General features: G+C 35.1%; 1 protein-coding gene across 2 annotated transcripts in view; it reads right to left on the minus strand.

The window, feature by feature from the left end:
• Positions 1 to 2,164: 2,164 nt before the first annotated feature.
• The window catches only part of Tctn3 (tectonic family member 3), a 31,682-nt gene continuing 10,141 nt past the window's right edge, over positions 2,165 to 23,705 (minus strand). Inside the window, exons 13-15 of one of the 2 annotated variants that reach the window (XR_007108814.1) lie at positions 19,116 to 19,253; positions 4,853 to 6,031; positions 2,165 to 2,183 (exon numbers count right to left, since the gene is read on the minus strand). Coding sequence is in view for 1 of the 2 variants with exons in the window: in XM_047553651.1 (XP_047409607.1) it covers positions 5,795 to 6,031; positions 19,116 to 19,253 (375 nt within the window). In the remaining variant the exon portion in view is untranslated. Of the gene's footprint in view, positions 2,184 to 4,469; positions 6,032 to 19,115; positions 19,254 to 23,705 lie in introns of those variants that run through there. The other variant, XM_047553651.1, reaches the window with a different exon arrangement.

Below are 23,705 nucleotides of genomic sequence, written 5' to 3' on the forward strand. Positions count from 1 at the left end.
CTCACATTAATTGTAAAGAACAGAAATTCATTTCAACAAGGCAATTTAGTAGGAGTAACTGATAGTCTCCAAGGGAAGGTGGTAAACTTGGGTCTCAAAAGGGGGAAGGACAAGGACTTGGAAATTAGGAACCAATATACCCTCCATTTCTCAGTCTCTTGTTTACATTTCTCTCTGTACATCTGCTTTTTCTTCCTTTTTTTCACACGTTTTTATTGGTGCATTATAGTTGTACATATTGATGGGATTTGTTGTTACATATTCATACATGCACACAATATGACAATATAACTAGGCCAATGTCACTCCCCAAGTCAGTCCTTTTGATTGTCCATTAATGAACATTTGGTAGAAAATGGCTTCCCCAGTTCTAAACATCTCTTCCAGTTAGTGTCCAATTCTGACTAACTCCTAGTCTTAGTCTCAGTCAAAAATTCCTGGGAGATGGGGCTGGGGATATAGCTCAGTTGGTAGAGTGTTTGCCTGTCAAGCACAAGGCCTTAGGTTCAATCCCCAGCACCGCAAAAAAAAAAAAAAAAAAAAAAAAAAAAAAATTTCTGGGAGAGAAAATCTTCCTGGCTTAGTGTGGTTCAGAACTCCATTCTTAGACCAGTCTTCTGTGGCAGGGATAGGAAGGTTGTGCATGGGACATAAACACAAACAACTGGGTATTATGGTTTAGATATGAAGTGTCCTCCAAAAGCCCAGGTGTGAGACAATGCAAACATTTTCCAAGACGAAATGATTAGATTATGATATCTGTAACCTAATCGGTGGGTTAATCCACTGATATGAATTAACTGGGTCATAAATGTAGGCAGGTAAGGTGTGGCTGAAGGAAGTAGTTCACCTAGGGTGTGTCTTTGGGGTATATATTTTGTCCTTGGTGAGCAGAACTCTCTCTCTACTTCCTGGCTGCCATGTTCTGAGCTGCTTTACTCCACTACATTCTTCTGCCATGATATTCTGCCTCATCTTGGGCCCAGAGCTATGGCGGCAGCCAACTGTGAACTGAGAACCTCTGAAACCGTGAGCCAAAATATATTTTTCCTCCTTAAAGTTGTTATAAAGTTTAGATCAGAGCAACAAAAGAGCTGACTAAATACTGGGCCCATTCCTTTAGCAGAGGTTTAAGTAATGGGAATGCTCACAGAAAGGGTGGACATATTCATATAAGTTGGCCGTGATGGAACACTTAAATGGAACGTTTCAGCCACACTATACAACATCATTTTATAGTTTTCACAAATTAGGCTGTACAACAGAAGCACCAGGAAAGCTTTAAAAAAAAATTCAGATTCTTGGGAGTTCTCACCTTGCAAGCCCCCTCCTCCATCAGCGAATGAGAATCTCTTAGGGTTAGGACCCAGGAATCGGTATTTTTATAAAGAACCCCAGCAGATTATGTTGGGACAGGCATTTGGGAAACACTCCTAGACAGGCCTAGAATGCCAAATATATCAATAGAAGAGGGAAGTGATTCATAAATGCAGAACATTCCTACAGATCACATACAGAAGTTTTAATAAGAGAACCAAATATCTGTTTTCTTCAAAATATAGTTTTAGTCTCTGGCTTAAAAATCTGAGATATTACTTTTCTAAAAGCTTCATTTCTGACATGTAGCCTTTCAGGGCTTTTGTTTGCCATGCACATATGCATAAATATTTTTTTTGTCTTACCAACAGGAACAGAGAGCGTATGCACTATTTTTTAGTCTGTTATGTTCAAGTAAAAATAGATCATAAACATCTCCCTGTTGCAGTAAAGGCGAGTCTACACAATTTTCAGTGACAACATTTCAATCTATAAATGAACTATAACTAGTCCTGTATTATTGAATGTTTTTTTTTCTCCTTGGGTGTTTAATAATTGGGATTGTTGGGTCAGTTTATAAACATTTTTAAGGCTTTTGATACATATTATCAAATAGTTACCTGCCCTTCTTCTGAAGTTTCTATCAATTTACAGTCCCACTAGAAATATTTGAGAGTAAGGTTTCCCAGACCTGCAGTGAGTTGGCTGTGATTTCAATTTTATTTTGTCCAAATTGTACATGTCCCTTGTTCTTAAACTGAATACATGATCACAATAAAGACCTTTTATACAGGAAGGTATATGGTTGATAACTTACCTGTGTAGATAAAGGGAAGGAATTAAGAAGATGGCATTTTCTATAGTTTCTGAAATGTAGAGAAAACTAGGTGTAGAACCTGATGAAAGGCAATCATTGTGAAGTTCTGTTACAAGGACAGTGGAGATAATATGGCCATAAAATCTTATCTACGGTATGTTCAACAAACAGCCTTGTATTTGGAAAATAGTTTATTAGCAGAGGTAGGGATGAAAACTAACACTGTTGGGGTACCTCCACTTTGCAAGAACATATGTGCTTATTTCTGGCATAAGATCTCTGTATGCTACAGATTAAAAAATTACGATGGCTGGATGCAATGATGCAAATCTGTAATTCCAGTGACTTGGGAGGCTGAGGTAGGAGGATCACAAATTCAAGGCCAGCCTCAGCAATTTAGCGAGATCCTATCTCAAAATAAAATTTAAAAAGGAGGAATAGATCAGTGATAGAGCACTTGCCTAACATATGCAAGACCCTGGGCTCAATTCCCAGCACTGCCCAAAACAAAACAAAACAAAACAAAACAAAACAAAACAAATGGCAGGGTGATTATATTGAGAGACTTCTTCAGATCCATTAGGATAGCTAAAATAAAAAAGTAACAAATGGTTTGTCGTCTAGGAGAAATTTGAACCCCCACACACTGCTGGTGGAACTGTAAAATACTACAATCAGTTTGGAAAGGAGTCTGGGAATTCCTCAGTAAGTTAAACAGAGTTTCATTTCACTCACCAAATCCACTATTTTATATATATACCCAAGAAAATGAAGAGCATGTCCACACAAAAATGTATATGAATGGTGATAACAGCCAAAGAGTAAGTACAACCTAAATGTTCATCAGTTGATAGATGAATAAATAAAATGTGGTATATCTGTATATCTATATAGTGGAATAGTGTTCCGCCATAGAAGGAACAAAGTACTGTACATGCTACAACATGGATGAACCTTAAAAATATCATGCTAAGTGAAAGAAGACTGGAACAAAAGATCACATAGTGTATGACCACATTTATAAAAGATGTTTAGAACCGGTAGGCCTATAGTAACAGGATATTAGTGACTGCCAGCAGGTGGGGGAAAGAGAAAAAACAGTAAGTGACTGCTAATGGGTGTATACTTTTATTTATAAGGTGATAAAAACATTCAGAAATTAGTGGTGGTAACTATGAATATACTTAAAACACTGAATTTTTTATAGAAGGCAAATTTTAAGGTAAATGAATTATACTTACATATATTTTTGTTATGGAACAGTCTCATGGGAATAAGGATCTGAATAAAGGAACAGAGGGACCAGACACTGAAAAGGACTCAAGAGTCCATTTTGAGTGGATTGGGTGTCTGCTACCCCATAACCTAGGATGAATAGTCACTTAAGGCCATTTCCCTTAAAGACCAAACCTGGAGACTAAATATTCTACCAGCTTTGTGATCAGTTTTACCAAGACCTCCTTACAGGCAGGATTGCCAAATTCAATATTACTATTGTGTCACACATGGACACTGGTGCCAACTGTGTCTTTGGCTTCCCAGTTTCTGAATTCACTGTGCAGAATCACCCCTATATGGAAGCACTTCCTCTGGCTTAGTGATAACTGCCCTAGAACTTTGCCTTTCTTCCATGGAAACTGGTTATTTTCCAGGGACTCTGGAGTGGAACAAAGTGATAAACCAGTCAGAGATGATGTTTACAATTAGTATTTTCTTCTCAAGAAGTAGGATTTATTATAACAAAGTATATGCTTTATTAAAAAGCAATTTTAGTTTCAGAGCATATTAAAAAAGTCTCCCAGTCCTTTCTGCCTGGCTTTCAAGTCCCCAAATAATAAGCTCCCATACTTTTTTTGTCTACTCAGTGTTTCTACTACAATCACTTTAGTCCCTTGGCCTGGTCCATGGGAACCCCTGAGCCTTCACTCAGGCTTTTTAGGTTCCTGAAATCATCTCCTCCCTTCCACTCATTCTCTCAATCCTACCCATCCCACCACATTGGGGTCAATCTCACCACCTCCTCGAATCTTGCCCCTCACTAGTCTAGGCCACAATGATCATCTGCTTCTTGGAACAAATGTGTCTCCTGTGTCACATGTCAGTCTTCCCCCACTGAATTGTCAGGTCATAGAGGAGCTGTACTTCTATACCAATGGTTTCACTGGACTTATTCTATTACATCCTATTCCTCCTCCTTTTTTTTTTTGGTAGTACTGGGTATGGAACTCAAGGGCACTTTACCGCTGAACTACATCCCCATCCCTTTTCATTCTTTATTTTGAAGAAGGGTCTAAATTGTACAGGCTGGTCTTGAACTTGTGATCTTCCTGCTTTGGACTCCCGAGTAGCTGGGAAGCTGGAATTATAGACATATGCCACCATGCCCAGCATTGTATCCTATTCTTTATATTAAATTCCTTATACTAAAGAGGTTTAAAGTTTAAAATAATTATATTTAATGATGTAGTTTTCATAAAAAGTTTAATTACAAGGATAACATGAGTCTGCTGCAGGCCTCAGCCTTTTTATGCTGTCAGGTTTTCTGTGATAATTCTAAACCAGTTCCTCTCCACTCAAGAATAACAGGAGGGCTGGGGAGATAGCTCAGTCGGTAGAGTGCTTGCCTTGTAAGCACAAGGCCCTGGGTTTGGTCCCCAGCACCACAAAAAAAAAAAAAAAAATAATAATAATAGGAAATTACCTTTTCAGGAGTATTACCTGCAAGCCAGAATCTCCGGTTTTTCCAGGCAGTCAGGGCTCTTTGTAAGGTGCCATTCTTATGCTTATAAAAACAGATTTCATGCTGAACCCACTACTAATGTCACTAGCATAAAATTGGGGTCTTCAGAGAGTATATCCCAGGAAAAGAATCCAAGTTCCTTGATTTGCATGCTATTGTGCTAATTTATGAAAGTTTTCTTTCATAAACCTCATACACACAAGAGCAATCATCATGAAGCATACCACGGAGCTGTTAACTTCTCCTGTCCTGCTGGACTTGGTGCAACAAAGCTCTCAATGGGTTTTATTTCCCCTCAACACAGTGAAGGGAAGGAATGAGCAGAAATGAATGGTAAGGTCATTTGCCAGTGGAAAAGGGAGCTGGCATTCCAACATTCACTTTGGAAACTGAGTAGAAAGAGTTGCTTTTTCTACTCATCCCTGGGCAAAGGGTGGGGCCAGACTTTGGCAGAGGAGCCAGACAAATACATAGCCAGCAGTTTTCTGGCCTGAACAGTCAGCTACTCTGAAGTCCAGAGGGCAGCCATTCCTGAGTTCACTCTGGGTGACAGACAGCAGGAGTTCCTCTTCCTGCTGGGCCTGATGTGCCTGTGAGCAGATGGATGAAGACCTTGCAAACCTTCAGTCAGGCAAAACACAGCTGAAAGGGTTGGAGGAGGGGCCTTTGTCTCCCCAGCTTAAAAAGTAGAGAAACTTAGTGTGTACCTGGTGGCCTGCAGAGAGCTATGATGAAAGAAATATTTTTATTGCTTTTCTGAAATACCTTCTATATAAGGTATTTATACCTTATATAGGAATTGAGTATTAACCCAAATGCTCTCCTTTAGTAATGAGCAGGTAGGGATTTATTTAGCCAAGAGAAGTAGGCTGCCTCAGAGCTTCCCATAGGGAAAATTGAAATTTGATTATTCTTTTTCTTCACATAGTCTCTAGGTTGAAAACTCCAAGTAGAAACAGGCATAGGATAAGGATGGGAGACACTGAACCTTTTTGAGAGTCTACCCCTCTGCTGAATGCAACTTTGAAGGGAAAGAAGAAGTCGAATGGCAATTTCCAGTCTATTTTGGGTTGGCCCCTTGGAGGCTCTGGCTTCTGAGTAATGTCCACAAAGTTCACAAGAGTTGTCAAATGTACTTCTGTTACTTGCTGGTAATCCTATGGCAGGAAAGTCAATGATAGGTCAGTATTCAGTATCCATTCACAAAATCCTCCACCTTGGTTCTTATTATTTTCCCTGAAGAGAGACCCCAAACACTCTAAGCAAGATATACCTTTTTCTCACATTGGTTTTATGTAATTCTTTCTTTGTGTGTGTGTGTGTGTGAGACACAAGGAAATGAATTTCATAGCAACAGTCCAAGACACTAGAACTGAACAGTTACACCTACCTAAAGACTGATTCTAGCTGACCCCATTTGAGGAGCTGCCTGATATCAGAGAGACCAGATGACAATACTACTGCTGTTATGTGCTGAGCAGCTCTATCCTATCAGGTCCCAGAAGGCTGCAGGCTCTGAGAAAGCACACATAGGCAAGTGGAAGCAGTCAAAAAAGGTGAAATTTCATTGTAGAAAAAAAGGTAAAATTTTATGGAAAAAGCAAAGAACTCAGTAATGTAGACAAAAAACAAACAAAACCAATCAAGTTCACACTCTTGGGTTAGAAAGATAGAAAGAATCCTCCCAATTACATACTAATTCAACTCAAATAAGATGGATGTTCCCAGGAGAAAGGACCTTATCAGCTTGATGCAAATATCTGATCTAACGGACATGGCTTTTGGTTGATACGGCTATAGTGATGATGTCAAACACTGGAGTCATGTTTATCTAAAATGAGTTCATTTTCTTCTGATTCTGTGCTTACCAAGCAAATGTCTGATTATAATTTGACAGAAAATAACTACCTTGTGGAACCTAGAATGGAGAGTTTGTTATTTACTTTTCATAACTCTGATGTACGTATCTTCCACTGTGGCACCTAAAAACAGTAAGCACCTTGCTCTAGAAATGTGATTTTTACCTGGAATCACCCTTCTAGGGACTGGAATTGTACTTATTTATTTTACTTTGTTTTAAAAATGGGTGTAGGGCTAGCGCTGTAATAATCTTACATGTTATATTGACTCGTTGTTGTTTTGTAAACAGTGAGGCTCACTAGAAACTTGGCATAGAGCTAATATAACTTCTGAGATGCTGAACCACACACGTTTCAAGGACAACCACCTTGGGAGGAAGTTGCCAAGGGACTTCTGATAACAACCAAGCATCAAAAACTTGCTGAGACCAACCAAAGAAAATTAGAAGTTTTAAGTAGTAAAGAATAAGTAATAAACCTTTGGATTTTAACTTGCAAAAGGATCTAGGGTTAGGACTTTTAATATTTCCTCAGGAACTTTACAATGACAAGAGGGTATATATGGAAATTTTGGAGCAAATGTGACATTATTGAAGCATGATTAGAGTGTTATTTTATCTCACTTAGAATACTTGATGAACCACAGTGGTTAGAAATACTTTGAGTACAGTTTTGAGTTCAGTGTTGCCTAGATTTGACTGACTCAATGTGCTATTCAAACTCATTTCAGAACCTTCAGGAGGAGGGTGGATTTTTAATTGGTCACTAACAGTTCCAGAAGGATATTCTGAAGAGCTATGGTTGGAATTGGGATAGAGGCCTCACGATGGAAGAGTGAAGTATTGCATTAGGAAACCCACTGCTAAATACCTAAAACATATCCACGTATCTAGTATTTATCAGTAACAAAACTGGTATGTTAATCTCTAATGGCCTGACTCCTTTAAAAATTATTTAAAAATTTAATTGACTCATAATAATTGTACATTTTTATAGGGTACAGTGTGATGTTTCTGTGCATATATACAATGCATAATGATCACATCAGAGTAACTGGCATATCTACCATCTCAAATGTTTAGAATTTATTTTAGGAATGTTCAAAATCTTCTCTGTTTTAAAATATACAATAATTGTTGTGCCTGACTCCTTTTAATTGGTTTCAGAATGAGGTGGGGAAAACAGTGTCATTATCCTACTCAATCTCTAAACACAGGGAATTTCTGAAAACTTGAGGTGAACCTATACTCAGCACTGACTCTAAGATAACTACAAGCCCAAGAAGATACCCTTAGGCCCAGGTCCACTCAAATACATAGTTTTAAATCCACAGTGGCGTTTCGATGGCTAGAAACTTCATATAACAAAAATTGTTCAGAGTGTTCTTTCAGACTCACCCAGAATATATGCTCATCTAAAGCTACTACTAGAATTGATTTTAAGGCAGCAGTGTAAAACCATGTCTTCTCCCTCTATACATCAAAACCACTTTAATACAATGAGAAGCAGATACAAAAATTCCATCTTCTCTAAAATGAGGAGTCATGACAACATATGAAAACAGAAACAAGATGGAGGCAAGGTTTCACAGGGGGAATGAAGGCCACCCAAAGCCCTCAGAGACCAGATGCAAGTGGCTCTTACAACCCTTAAAGACTCAATAAGAAGGCTAGGGAGATAGCTCAGTTGGTAGAGTGTTTGCCTTACAAGGTCCTGGGTTCAATCCCCAGCACTGGAAAAAACAAACAAACAAAAAAAAAAAAACAAAAAACCTCAATAATAGATAAGAAGGAAGCAGGGATGAGCTAGGGAAAGTGGTTACTGAATGATATCCCCTCCATGCAGTCAGGCAAACTATCCCTCGCCCATCTCAACAAGAGACTGGACAGTTTAAGCCAGAGAAATTCTGGTCTTAGAGATACTAGGCATAGAGGACAGAATGAGGTATGGAACTAAAAACAGGGGAATTACCCTGAATCACAAAAGTTCTTTTCTTATCTAGCTCCAAAATATTGAGTTTGTCTTAGACTGGAGAGACTTCTTTGGAAAAACACTAATAGTCACAGTGAAGATACAAAAGATACTAACATTTAGTAGTTCCATAACCCCAAAAGCAATTGTACCCACCTAACTGCCTTCAGTGAAGGCCAGTTAGTAAGTCTCATCCATGATTACTACTAAGCTTTCAAACAGCTCAACAGCCTACACTTACTTTGGATAAACAGCTAGAGTTGACAAACATGGGGAAAGCTTCTCACTTAAAAACTATAAAATGAACAGAATAAACAAAGGAAACAGAGACAATGAAAGATGAAGATGTAAAATTATACTGTCAAAGACATGTAAGAAAAAAATATAATAAAAATTAACATAGGGACTGCAATTGTGGCTCAGTGGTAGAGCTCTTACCTAGCATGCATGAGGCACTGGGTTCCATCCTCAGAACCTCATCAAAATAAATAAAAATAAAAGTTTCGTGTCCATCTACAACTAAAAAATTTTTTTTCTTAAAAAGTAACAGAAAGAAAAGAGTTCAGAATGGACAGACAGCTCGGTGAGAGAGTGCTTGCCTAACATGCTTGAAGCCTGGGGTCCATCCCTTCACCAAAAATAAAAAAGTCAATGAAAATGTTAACAGAAAGTCAAGGAACTTTCTAGGAAGAGCAAAAAGATAAGAAACAAGGAAAACTAATTGCAGAATCAATCTAGTGTTCCTGTAATATTGGTAAGAGTTCCAAAAAGAACAGAGAAAGTAGTAAGGAAGAAATTATTAAACATTTAATAACTGATATCTTACAGCTGAGTTCCCAGAATAAAAAACCCACAAATTATTCAGTGTATTGAATGAAGAAAAGCCCTACCCCAGGCTAATACTGTAGAAATTTCAAACTACTAAGAATAAAAAAAATCTTAAAATGGCTTCTAAACTTTTTTGTATAGTATTAGGAACTGAGAGATAGTGGAAGAATGTCTTCAAAATCCCAAGTAAAAATAATTTTCAATCTAGAATTTTGTATCTAGCACAATGATCAGTTAAACATCATGATAAGGGTTGAATAAAAATATTGTCAGACATATGAACTAATGTAAAAATGTACTTTACATGAATCTTTGTTCAAAGAGGCTGTTAGAATTTGAACTCTACCAACATAAGACAGTAAGCTAAAAAGAGAGGGGGGAAAAAAGCAGCACCCATGAAACAGTGAATCTGTTAACTTAAGTGAGAAATAAAGTCCCATGACATTTGTTGGGCAGCAACTAGTCCACATTACGTCAGGTTATGAAGGGAATATGTGGGAAAAAGTGGAACTGATAGATTATACAGTAAGTTCACCTGTTTTGAAAACTGCATTGAGAGAAATTTACAGAGCTGTTGGAGAGTATGAGAAGTCTTAGTTATTAGTTCAAAGAAAACTAAGAATAAAATATGAGCTAAGTATAATATCAAGAAAAATACAAGGTTTCACAAAAATTGAATTATCTGGCTTAGCATGAACATTTACATAATCATAATAATGAAACACTGAATATTGGTTTAATAGACTATTTAATGTAACTACATTGGGAGAATGGTGGTAGGGGTTGGAGGAAAGTAACAGATGCTTCATGGGTTAACTAAGTACATATATTGTTTAGAAAGTAAAGTAAATATTAGAATAAACAGCTAAAAGAGTTAAATGGGTACAGTAAATTCTGAAGAGAAGGATGATGAGGGGTGATATGACACTATTTTTTTTTTTTTTTTTGCGGTGCTGGGGATCGAACCCAGGGCCTTGTGCTTGCGAGGCGAGCACTCTACCAACTGAGCTATCTCCCTAGCCCACTATTTTTTAAAAGATTCTCTTGCCTGGGTTTTTTTTTTTTTTTTTTTTTTTTTAACTTATAAGGAGGCTGGGTTTTCATACTCCTTCACCCTTAAGTCATTGTTAAAGGGCCATTTGGGAATGAATATTCATTCTCAGGTGCTTTGCAGGCAAAAAAGGAAGGAAAGCCTCAGCTACAGCCACCAAAAAATGCAAGGGGTGATGAAAATACAAGAGTTAATACAAAAAGCAAAACTACATTTGAGACGAGTCAACAGGGTATCACATTTAAGATAAAAAAGAACTGGATGAAATGCCCCAATTAAAAACTTATTCATCATTCTTGACTCCTTCCCCCTCAACCACCACATCCAAGCAATCAAATCCCACCTGTGGTACCCCTGAGTTCCCTACAGCCTTCACAATCCAGGTTGTCCCTCCTGGTAAATTTCCACAGCAGTGTTCTAATACCTTCTTCAGTACTGCCTCACAATGACCAGGATGATGACTAGCTTATTCATTGCTTTAGCTTCAAGCATGGTACTAGGCCAAGAATGGGCACTCAAGGAAAAGTTTTGAGTTTTTTTTTTTTTTTTTTTAATAAACAGTAGAAGTATATTTGAAAGTATGGAACTAATATAAAGTAACAAGAGATTAAAAAACCACAAGGTAGAAAGCATGTGTCATAGCTATTTAAGAGTCAGCAATTAAGCCTGTGTGGTGGCACATGCCTGTAATCTCAGTGGTTCAGGAGGCTGGGGCAAGTGATCACCAAGTTCAAAGCCTGCCTCAGCAACTTAGTGAGGCCTTAAGCAATTTAGTGAGACCCTGTCTTAAAATAAAAAAATAAAAGGGCTGAGGATGTGGCTCAGAGGCTAAGAACCCCTGGGTTCAATCCCTGGCATCAAAAAGAAAAAAGATAGTTAGCAATCACAGAACTATTTGACCCCTAAACCCTTCCCGCCACACTATAATTAGGATCCCCAAGGGTTGTGCCTAATTAATTAACTCATATACTTACTATTAGATATGGAAAATGAAAAAACCCCAACACAGGGAGGCCTGAGAAAAGGGAGTGAAAAAGAAAGCCATCCACTGATAGCTTTCTCAGTGCATTCCAATGACAGGACAATCCCCAGAAAGGAACCAAAGCATTGATCCTTCCCCAAATAAAACCTTTCCCAGTGACAGTACAATGGGACCCTGAAGGGAAAGAGATAAACACTGAATGTTGACCCCAGATCCTCCATTCTTCTCCAAGTAAAAATATTACCCAGTAAAAACAAAATTTCAAATTCTCACAAATGTGTTTCCTGCATACCCAAAATGATATGCTATAAAAACCCAGTCCCTTTTTTTGTTCAGTGATTCATTTTCCACCAGGAAGGTGGGTCCACTGATGCCATTTCATCCCTGAATCCCCTGTTCCTGTGTGGAACTTTGTTCCTGAATATATAGCTGAAATGATTCGTGCGTTTTCGTCCTGCCCGGTCTTTGTGTGCTAACACTTATTATTAAATGTTTACCTTTCATTTAAGAAAAATGTGTTGGCTGGGAAGAATAGGGAAAGGGGGTTAGAGAGAGAATGGGTAATGGGAACCAAAATGCAACTGATAGGAGGAACAAGTTCTGGTGTTGTACAGTACAGGAGGGTGATGATAGTTAACAATTTACTGTATATTCAGAATAGCCAGAAGAGAGGTTTTGAATGTTTACAATAAAAAACAAAGAAATGATAAATGCTTGAAGTGACAGAAATACTAATTACTTTGATTTGATCATGTCACACTGTACACATGTACTGAAATATTCTGAACCCCATAAATATGTGCAATTACTATGTATCAATTAAAAATAAAAATAAATTGCCTCTATAATTGTTTGGAGGTATAGAACAAATGCAGCTGAGTAGATGGTCCAATTAAAGGGAACTGAATTACACTTACTGGGTCACTGGATAATAATGACTGTTGTTGAACCATTTTAGAATTTGAGTTTTAATACTACATGCAATACAAGGTTTTGAGTTATGTTCAGTTGAGTTCTGAAGTCTAAAGTTTTTCCATTTGTATTTTTAAACTTACGTACAGACAAAATTAAAGAAATTGTGTGTGAGCACTGCAAAAACAACTCTCTCAAGGTCTGGTTGCCTCATTCCTTTTATCAGTCAGACAAAAGACCCACAGGCAAGTCAGCACATTTCTTTTACTATGGGTCCAGTTCTGTTACATATGGTTGACTTAATTTATTTATATTTTAAGCGTTATTATTTTATGATGTTTATTTCAGAAATTACTACCAACCATTGTTTTAATTCTTTGTGATGTTTGAGAGATTTATTTGCTACAATTCAATTTATGATGCAGCAAAATCCTTTGTCCCCAATAAGATTTACTTTGTAACAACATAAAGAACTTGGATTTGGTTTTGACTTAAAAGAAGTACACCCCACATACTATATTACACCTTTGAAACCACAACTTCTTAAACAATTACACAACATTTCCTCTATAACAAATCATTACAAATGAAAACTACTATTATTAAAGAAAAAGTCACAGGTACTCTCTTAGATTTAGGTTTTCAAATAACTACACTGAGATTATGAACTAGAATAAATATATCTTTGGTTCGAGTGTGCGACTTATTATTACGCTATAAGAGTTAGTTCTTTATTCTATGTAAAAGAACAATAATGCCATGTATGTGTATTACAAATATTTTCCATTAGTCACTGTCTGGCTTTTCTCTTTATTTTTCTTAACATTTTTGTTCATTTTTAATATTTTTATTGAGGTATAATTTATAAACAATAAAAAACATACCTTAAGTGTTTAAAAGTTCAGTGAGATCTGATAATTCTATGTTACCTATTAACACCAAAACAAAATCTGGAATATGTCCATCATCTCATAATTCCTTGGTGCCTTCTTCCAGTCCACTTCCTATCCCTCTTCCAGAAGCAACTATTTTCTAATTTTTATCATTAAAAATTATTTTTGTTTTTTCTTATACTTCACATACATGGAATCTCACAATATATTTATGTGTAGGGGGCTTATTTCACTCAAAGTATTTCTGGGATGCCCCCCATGTTGTTTTGTGTACCAGTTATTCATTATGTATTATTGTTGAGCAGCATTCATTTGTGTTAATGTACCATAATTTGCCCATTGTCCTCAGGATGGATATCTTGGTTGTTTCCATTTTTGTGCTAGTATGAATAATGCTGCCATGAACTTTCTTGTGCAAGTATTTTCGGGGGACATATGTTTTAATTTCAATTGGATAAAAGCCTAAAATTTTCAAATCATAGACAAGATCGAGCAGTTGTACCATTTTTCATTTCTAATAGCAATGTATAAGAATTCCAGTTGCTCTACATTCTTGGAATATGTTCACTATTAAACATTCTAGTGAATATGAAGTAGTATTCATCATCTAATGACTAATGATATTGAATACCTTATTTATTAGATATTAGTTTATCTTTTCCTGTGAAGTATCTTTTCACATTTTTTGCCCATCATTAGTTTTTTTGGTTCTTACATTATTTACTTGTAGTTCTTTTTACAATCTAGATATGAGCCTTGTCAGATAATATTTTGAGAAATATTTTCTCCCAAATTAGCCTGACTTTTCACTTTCATAATGATATCTTTTGTTGAGTATATATATTTTTCTACTTTATAATTAATAATTTTTGTTACTTGTCTATGAAATATTTGCTTACTTTCAATTTACAAAGTCTCCTATTTTTTTTAAGTTTTATGACTTCGTATTTTATGTGTTGATCTATGATTCCGGTGTTAAGTTCTTTTTGCATATGGAGTGAGATAGGAATTGGAGTTTGTTTCTTCCCCCATAAGTCCACCCAGTAATTCCAGTTTTATCCAGTTATTTGAGCACTGACTGCTAAACTTCTTTTCCTTTTCACACTGGATTGATTTGTGGATCTAATTTTGGATTCCTCAGTTTGTCCTATTGATCTATTTGTCTACTGTTAAACTAGAATACCACATCGTCTGAGAATCAGGGTAAGTTTTAAAGTCTTGAGTAAGTCTTGAATTTCCATGTAAATTTTGGAATCAGATTGTGAAATTCTACAAAAAGCCTGCTGGGATTTTATTGGGTTTTCATCTCATCTGTACACTCATCTGAGGACAGACATCCTATGTTGAGTCTTCTCACTAAACATTTATTTAGATCCCTTTAATTTCTCTCACTAATGTTTTATAGCAAAGACGTCTTGCATTCGTTTTTGCTTAAATGTTCCTAGTTTATGTTTTGTCATGCTATTGCAAATGAATCTGAATAGATTCATTTTTAGAATAACATCTAGTTATTTTTAGCTGTTTCCTTATAACTTTAAGAAAGTGTAATTTTAAGTGCAAACTAAATTGTAGAGTTAAAGAATACAGATAAGTAAAAACAAGACATACAAATATTTTATTTCTATCATTTATACCATTATTAATATCTGTATCTATATATACAATTACCTACATTTACATTTTAGCCATATGAGATTATACCATGCAGGATATTCTGTAATCTTCCTCTGGAGAAAAGTAACCTCTACCTTTTCATGTTAATAACATTTTTTAATCCCTCTAAAATATAATCCACATCCAGGTTTCCCCAAGTATCCCAAAATGTGCTTTAAATTGTCCAATTAGACTCCACCTGGAAACTTGAAACATATCTGTTATCTCTACAAGTCTCTTTTACAATCAGATATGGTGATTTTTATTAGACTCATTAGAATTTCTTTAAATATAAATAATTTTGTAAAGGCCCATGTAAAGGAAATTTTTCTTCAAATAAGCACATTATTTTTAAGAAGTCACCTGACTTCTGGCATTAACACTATGATTTGGAGAACTATTGATTTAAAGAAAGTTAAATTAAGGAGAATAATCATCTCTGGAAAATAATTAATAAATTATTTATATATAATATTTTCCAGGGAAGGTACATATTACTTCTCCATTTTTTTCCTTAGGAACAAACATGTTTGAGAGAGCAGTCAATAAAAATTTTAAATTTCCTTACTTATTTTAAAGTGAGTGTCAATGAAGTTATCAAGATTTTCAAATGAGTCATAGGGAACAAGTTAAAGAATGAATGATCATGTATCAGGAAAAGATTTCAAGTGGTTATATACTTAACATATGGAACACTGAGCAAACTTTAAAAAGTTCTTTAAAAACAACCCAATAATCTAGGTGAGTTTCTTCTCCACAGCTTATTAAAAAAAAGAACTATGGAAGGGGGCAAAGTACTTTTATGATCTAATGACTCATGAAATGAGATAATGGTAAATAGTGACTGATTGATGCTGAAAAGGAAAGACGTTAAAGACAGAAACTACTGACAGTCATGGTGATGAAGTCTCCAGAAGGGAGAAACAGAATGCCTTCTTACCAAGCCAGCCACTTCTTAATCCTTTCTCCTGTAGCAATTATTTCTAATATCTGATGTGGAAATATTCTTAAATTATTTTTATTTATTTTTTATTTTATTTTTTGTTTTGGTAGCACCAGGAATTGAACCCAGGGCTTTGTGCATGCAAAACAAGCATTCTACCAACTGAGCTATATCTCCAGAGCCCAAGTATTTTGATTTGTGTTCCTTATCTTTCCTTAGTATACTGCCTGTTTAATTATGTGATTATGTTAGAGGTTCTTAGATTGGCTTCAGGACATAGATAAATTCCTTGAAGGGAGTGTTGTGTATGTATTTTTCTAGTAAGTCAGTAACTATCAATGGCTTCTCAATGGGTTTCATAAAATTAAAAACCACTAAATCTGACAGGTAGCTAGGTCAGCAGTTTCTCTAGCATTTGATATTTGACTGAAGTATAAAACACAGCCAACTTTCAATCATGATGAATAAAAGACACATTTTATCTTCGCAATCTGGTCAGCAATGAATTTTCTGAAAGTGTTTTTCAAATTGCAAATTGTATATGGGAAAACGAAAACAAAAACAATGCAATAAATTAATATAGAATAGAAAATATCACAGAGTGCACTGTATACAATAAAAGTATTGTTTTATAAAATGCTACTTCAGTTTTATATTTATGTGTACTATAATCTGGGTCAAGATGTAAAACACATTTCTTACTATAGGTGACAGCCAACAAAACTGAGAACTGCTGCTCTAATACCTGCTTTTTTCGGTTTTGTCTCAAACCTCCTTTACATGACATTTCTATGGAAGCTTGGAACAAAAAAGGTTATAATGATAAAAATAATAATGATTATATGATGATCAATATATACTGAGTATTCACTGTGTCAGGAACTATGCAAAATGTTTTATAAGAAACCAAATGAATATCATCAATTTTCCTCTATTTTTTAGAAAAGAGTACAAATTTAAAGAAGTAATATACCTTGATTTAGACCTAGTTCTGACTCAAAGCCCATGCTTACCACATCAACCTCAGGCAATAGGTCTCCTAGAAAATCTAAAAACCAGATGATTCGCTTGATAAACATGAATTGAATATTAAAATTTTAGATAGGTTTGGAGCCTCTGTTCTATGATGCTATACTATTCTTTATACTCACTTGTTTAAATTCAAATTGCTATGGAATATTCTACAAAACTAGTTATTTTTTAAATTAAAAAAAAGTTTATATGCAGACACGTGACTGAAGTATTTTATCAATCCCCAAGCTTAAAGATCTCTTTAAAGACCTACTTTATATAAAATTATAAGCAGTAGAGTACCATATAAGTAAAGCTATTTAATTTGTATTTGTGAGAATTTGAACCTTATAAGAAACATAAAGGTACTACCAAAAGAACCTCTCAGGGTCCAATAAACATCTAGCTTTTATTTTATCATATAAGAAAACAGGGAAACCTACAGTTTTTTGCTTAAATTTTCCCCTACTTTACAGTTTACCCTTAGGAACTCTCCCCAAATTTGCTAGTTCATATTCTATAGTAAAAGGAATTTAAAGTGTTTCTAAAGCCACAACTATATGATGAAAAATCATGTACAAATGATTTATCTAGCAGCTTGATTTCAAGGTTCAAAAAGCCCAATGCTTGGCAGCCCAAGTAGATAACCTGAATGGGAGGTGAAAGGGCAAGAGTAGGCATGTGAAATGTGTGCATGAAGACAGTGGGATACACTATTTAAAAGAAATTAGACATTATGATTCAGAGAGAAGATTTTATGCCATGCGGGAATATTTTAGGGTCTACTGTCAGATTTATCAAGGAAAGTCAGAAATCTGGATGTCTCCTGATTTTTACATGTTGGTACAAATTAAAATAACAACAACAAAAACCACTTTGTGAGCCAAACAAAACAAGTCTACCAGGTAACTATAGCCTTAGGCTGCCAGTTCCTAACTCTGGTTTACTTTTAGGCCATCACTTCAGGTACATAAGCTGACTGACAGTCTATGTGAGACCATTATCGGGCTGGGGATATAGCTCAGTTGGTAGAGTGCCTGCCCTGTAAGCACAAGGCCCTGGGTTCAATCCCCAGCACCGCAGAAAAAAGAAAAAAAAAAAAACATTATCAACTATGAGCTTTCAAAGGGTGATCAGTGGGGTAGGAAGAAGAATCTCAGAATATATATACTCTGCAAGTATAACTTTTTTCTTCGAAGCTTTGAAATATGGATGCCAGCTTTCTTTGAATAAGCTATCGCTATTCTGAGAAAAAATTCCACAGGAAGTTCTGAGAGACAAGTCTGTATGGATAGAGAAATAATTTAAAGTGAAGAACAAATAATCTTAAATGCATAAGGAAAAAGTAAGTATGTTTATGAGATTTCAGGAGAAAATTTCCTTTGAAGATTGAAGAGGAAAAATAAAATCATTCTATATAGATGATAAAGTTATCTTTACTATAGAAGGAAATGCTTGCATGTAATTAACTTTTTTGATATAACACTACTGCTTCATAACTCCTTAGGCTTTTAGAGGGGCATGGCATCTTTCATGGAGATAAGCTTCTCATTTTAGTCTATAAAGTTAAAATTTTTATGTAATCAAAATTACTTTTGCAAATTCCTTAAGTCGCCTTTACATTTCTTTAGTATATACCATACCACCTCTTAATAAGTTTTGACAATTTACTTTATCATTGGAATAGGTAATGTTTCCTCAGTTATGCATGACTGAAGCACAGTTGAAACTTTCAACAGTTACCCACTTAGGCCAGGCATATTGAATAACTGTTAAAGTGTGGTTTTGTCGAGAGAAAAACTAACTTGTTAACATCTGTTAACTACTTGAAAAATATACTAGCTAAAATATCTAGATAAAAGAGTGGCTGTAATCTGGGGACCAGAATTAAAAAAAAAAAAATTGTCGAAAAATGGATGTAAGTTGCATTCACCCTGACAAAATGTTAATTTTGGTAACCAGGTGGGGAGGATAGATTTGAAAATTAATTGTTGTCAGTTCATTCTAAACAAACATTGTTTGGTAATATAAATTGACTCTCAGAAGTTAAAAAAAAAAAAAAAAACCTCATCAAATAGCTTACTAAGTCAATCTATACTTCACAAGGTATGTGGTCTCTCTTATGAGTCATGACTTACCTGTATGGTTTTGCATTGGTATAGGAATCTGGTTCCTGACACTTGAGCTTGTGGATTGGACTGAAGGCCTACATATGCCCACAATACCTGGATCTCCAAGGAAACAGGTATGAAACAGCAGGAAGTACAATTCATAGCCTGCAGAAGGTAAAAAAACAAATGCCTGAATGACCTGATGCCTGTCTATAGTCAGTCAACATTCATTAAGTAGCCACTGTTTCTTAAGCATTATAGAATAATACAGAAAACAGTATGGCTTAGAGTAACCACAAAAAAGTTCACAATAGACAATAATATTGTTCTTAATCTTAAAAATTATCTTTGAAAATGGAAATAACTAATAAATTAATAAATTATGCAATGGATATAAGAAATGCGGGCTGGGGAGATAGCTCAGTCCGTAGAGTGCTTGCCTTGCAAGCACAAGGCCGTGGGTTCGATCCCCAGCACCATAAAAAAAAAAAAAAAAAAAAAAAAAAAAAAAGAAATGCTCAGTGAGTGATGCATACTCAGTGTTGTGAAATGTTAGAAGAAAGCCATTTCTGGCTGGGAATGGCTTTGTGGAAGCAAGATGAATAACATGCAACCAGGAGGAACAGACCAATTTGGATAGAAAGAGGGCATATAAAAAGGTATTCAACTACATAGAACAGTCTTCAGCACAGACTATGTGTTAGGACACAAAATAAATCTCTATGAATTAAAAAAATACTAAAATCATATTATATATTGTCTCTGACTCCAATGGAATAAACCTAGAACCCAACAAGAGGAACTTTAGAAACTGTCTTACTAGAAGATACATGTATCAACATGCTATTGAACAAAAATGGGTCCACTGAAGAAATTAAGAGGGAATTAAAAAATTTACTGAAGCAAATTAAGATGGAAATACATGTACCAAAATTTATGGGATAGAGTAAAAGCAGTACGAAGAGGAAAATTTATAGCAATAAGTGTCAAAATAAAAAAAAGCAGAAAGATTTCAAAAAACAACCTCATGATACAACTCAAGGAACTAGAGATATAATAACAAACCAAACCCCAAAGTACTAAATGGAAAGATAAAACAAAGACTAGAACAGATACAGAAATGAAAGATAGACCAAAAAACAATATAAAAGATCAACAAAATGAAAAGTTGATTATTTTTAGAAGATAAAAAAAATTGGCAAGCCTTTCACTAGGCTAACAAAGAGAGAGAGAGAGAATCCAGATAAATAGAAATAGAGACAAAAAAGGAGACGAAAATTACAACTGATACACAGACATACAAAAGACATTTAACTATACATCAACAAATGGTAAAGCCTAAAGAAATGATAATCTTTTGGACACATATAAACAACCAAAATTGAACCATGAAGATAATGAAAACATGAACAGTCCAATAATGAATAAAGAGATTGAATCAGTAATTAAAAAGTCTCTTAACAAAGATACAATCTCACTGCTGAATTCTATCAACTTTTTAAAAGGAACTAACATCAGTTCTTTTTAATTTATTACAAAAAATCGAAGGGAAGAGAGCCCTTCTAAACTCACCCAGTATTACCTTGATGCCAAATCAGATAAAAACACAATAAAAAAAGAAAATTATACACCAATATCCCTGGTGAACACAGATGCAAAAATTCTCATTTAAAAAACTTAGTAAATTGAATCCAAGAGCAAATCAAAAGGACCATATCCATGATTAAATGAGATTTATCCTATGGACACAAGGATGGTTCAACATATGAAAGTCAATGGAATATATCACATCAATGGAATTAAAGACAAAACCCATACAATCATCTTGATAGATGCAGAAAAAGCATTTGATAAAATTCAACATCCCTTTTTGACAAAAACGCTCAACAAATTAGATATTGATGGAAAGTACCTCAGTATAAGAAAGGCTACATATGAAAAACCCATAGCCAACATCACAGTGAACAGGGAAAAGTCAAAAGCATTTTTCCTAAACCTGGATTAAAACAAGGATGTCTACTTTTACTATCGTTACTCAATACAATACCAAACGTCTTAGCCAGAATAATTTGAAACAAAGATACAGAAGTCCTACAAATAGGAATAGAGAAAGTAAAATTATCCTTGCTTTCAGACACTTGAGTCTGTAAACAGAAAAATTTAAAGACTCCATCAAAAGACTGTTAGAATTAGTGAACAAATTCAGTAAAGTTGCAGCATACAAAATTAATATACCAAAATCAGTAGCATATTTATATGCCAATAACAGACTTACTAAGAAAAAGTTGAGAAAACAATCCCATTCATAGTATCTACAAAAAAATTAAAATATTAGGGATAAATTCAACCAAGGAAGCAATGACTTCTACAATAAAAACTATAAAACATTGATGAAGGACATTGAAAATGACTCACAAAAATGAAAAGACTTCCCCACATTCATAGATTGGAAAAATTAATGCTGTTAAAATGTTCATGTCGCTGAAAGTGATTTACAGATTTGATGCAATCTCTATCAAAATACCAAAGGGTCTACACCTGGTAGCACATGCTTACAATCCCAGTAACTAGGGAAGCTGAGGCAGGAGGACTGCAAATTCGAGGCTAGCCTCAGCAACTTAGGGAAGTCTTGAGCAACTTAGCAAGACCCTGTCTCAAAATAAAAAATAAAAAATGGGCTGGGGATGTAGTTCAGTGGTAAAGGGCTCTGTGTCCAATCCCTAGTAACAAAAAGAGAAAGAAAGAAAGAAAAAAGACAAAACCAAAACAACAACAACAACAACAACAACGTAACAAAAACAAAAACCTCCACAAAAACAAAAACAATGATGTTCTTCATAGATTTACAAAAATTCCTAAAATTTTTATAAGCACAAAACACCTCAAGAGCCAAAGCGACTTGAACAAAAAGAACAAAGCTGGAAGCATCACTATACCAATTTCAAGATATACTACTACAGGGTTATAGTAAGAAAGACAGTGTGGCTGGTATAAAAATTGATACATAGATCAATAGAACAGAATGAGATTCAGAAATAAATCCACCTATCTACAAACAAATAATTTTCCACAAAGGTGCCAAGAACATACACTGGATATTCATATGCAGAATAATGAAATTTGATATCTCTCACCTTATACAAAAGCCAACTTAAGATGGATCAGACTTAAATGTTAGATCTGAAACTATGAAACTACTAGAAGCAAATGGGAAACACTTCAAGACACTGGTATGAGCACAATCAACAAAAACAAAAAGAGACAAATGGGATTATATTAAACTAAGAAGCTTCTGCATAATCAAAGAAACAATGTATAAGGAACTCATGAAAATAAATAATCTGATTAAAAATGGGCAAAAGATCTAAACAGAAGTTTCTCAAAAGAAATAGAAATGCTAATAAGTATATGAAAATATACTCAATGCCACTAGCTATCATGGAAATGTGAATCAAAACCACAATGGGATACCATCTCATCCCAGTTAGAATGGCTAGTATTAAAAAAAAGGCCTCACATCCCCCCGCCCCCCAAAAAAAACACTCACGAAAACAAAAATGCTGGCAAGAATGTAGGGAAAGGGAAACTCTTTTACACTGTTGTTGGGAATGTGAATTATTAAAGCTACTGTGACGTATAGTATGGAGGTTCCTCAAAAAACTAAAAGTAGATATGTATATGGTCTAGACATCTCAATTCTGGGTATATTCAAAGAAAATGAAATCTACATATCAAACAATCCTGCACTCCCATGTTTACTACAATATTATTTGCAATAGCCAAGATAAGGAATTAACTGAGGTATTCATTGATGGGTGAATAAAGAATTAAAGGATATTATGTTATGGGAAATAAGCCAGACAAATATGAACCACATATTCTGGTTCATGTGTGGAAGCTACAAAAGTTGATCTTAAAACAGAAGAGAATGGAATAGTGATTACTAGAGACTAAGAAGGGTGGATGCAGAGAGGAAGGTTAGACCAATACCAAAATAGTTAAAAAGGAGGACTAATTTCTAGTGTTCTATAGCATGGTAGGTATCTATAGTTTACAATAACCTATTATATATTTATGAGGAACATGAAAAGAGGAGCTCAAAGGCTTCAAACATCAAGAAAGGATGTGAAAATGCTGATTACCCTGATTTGATCAGTACACACTGTAACATGTATTGAAATATCACATTATATTCCATAAATCTGTACAATTATTACATGTTTATTAAAAAGAAAAAATTTAAAAAGGCATACAGCTAAAACATAATGCCATGTAGAGGGAGAGTTGGTAATTAATTTAAATGATAGTTACTAAGTATCTCCTATGTGCCAAGCATGTGTGAGGCAATGGCCTCAGACCACTTGGCTGAAGTCAAGGATTTGAACACAGAAGCAGTGAAAGATTAAAGACACATCAGGGGCAGGATTGTAGCTCAGTAGTACAGTGCTTGCCTCACATGTGTTGGGCACAGGGTTCAATCCTCAGCATCACATAAAAAAGAAATAAAGGTATTATGTCCATCTAAAACCACAAAAATATCTTTTTAAAAAAGACACATTAGATGTAGATCATGAAGTTCATTCAAGCAGTCTGTTTTGAAGACATCAGAGAACCATG

Source organism: Sciurus carolinensis, chromosome 5, assembly GCF_902686445.1.
Source record: "Sciurus carolinensis chromosome 5, mSciCar1.2, whole genome shotgun sequence".
In the NCBI taxonomy this organism is placed as follows: Eukaryota; Metazoa; Chordata; class Mammalia; order Rodentia; family Sciuridae; genus Sciurus; species Sciurus carolinensis.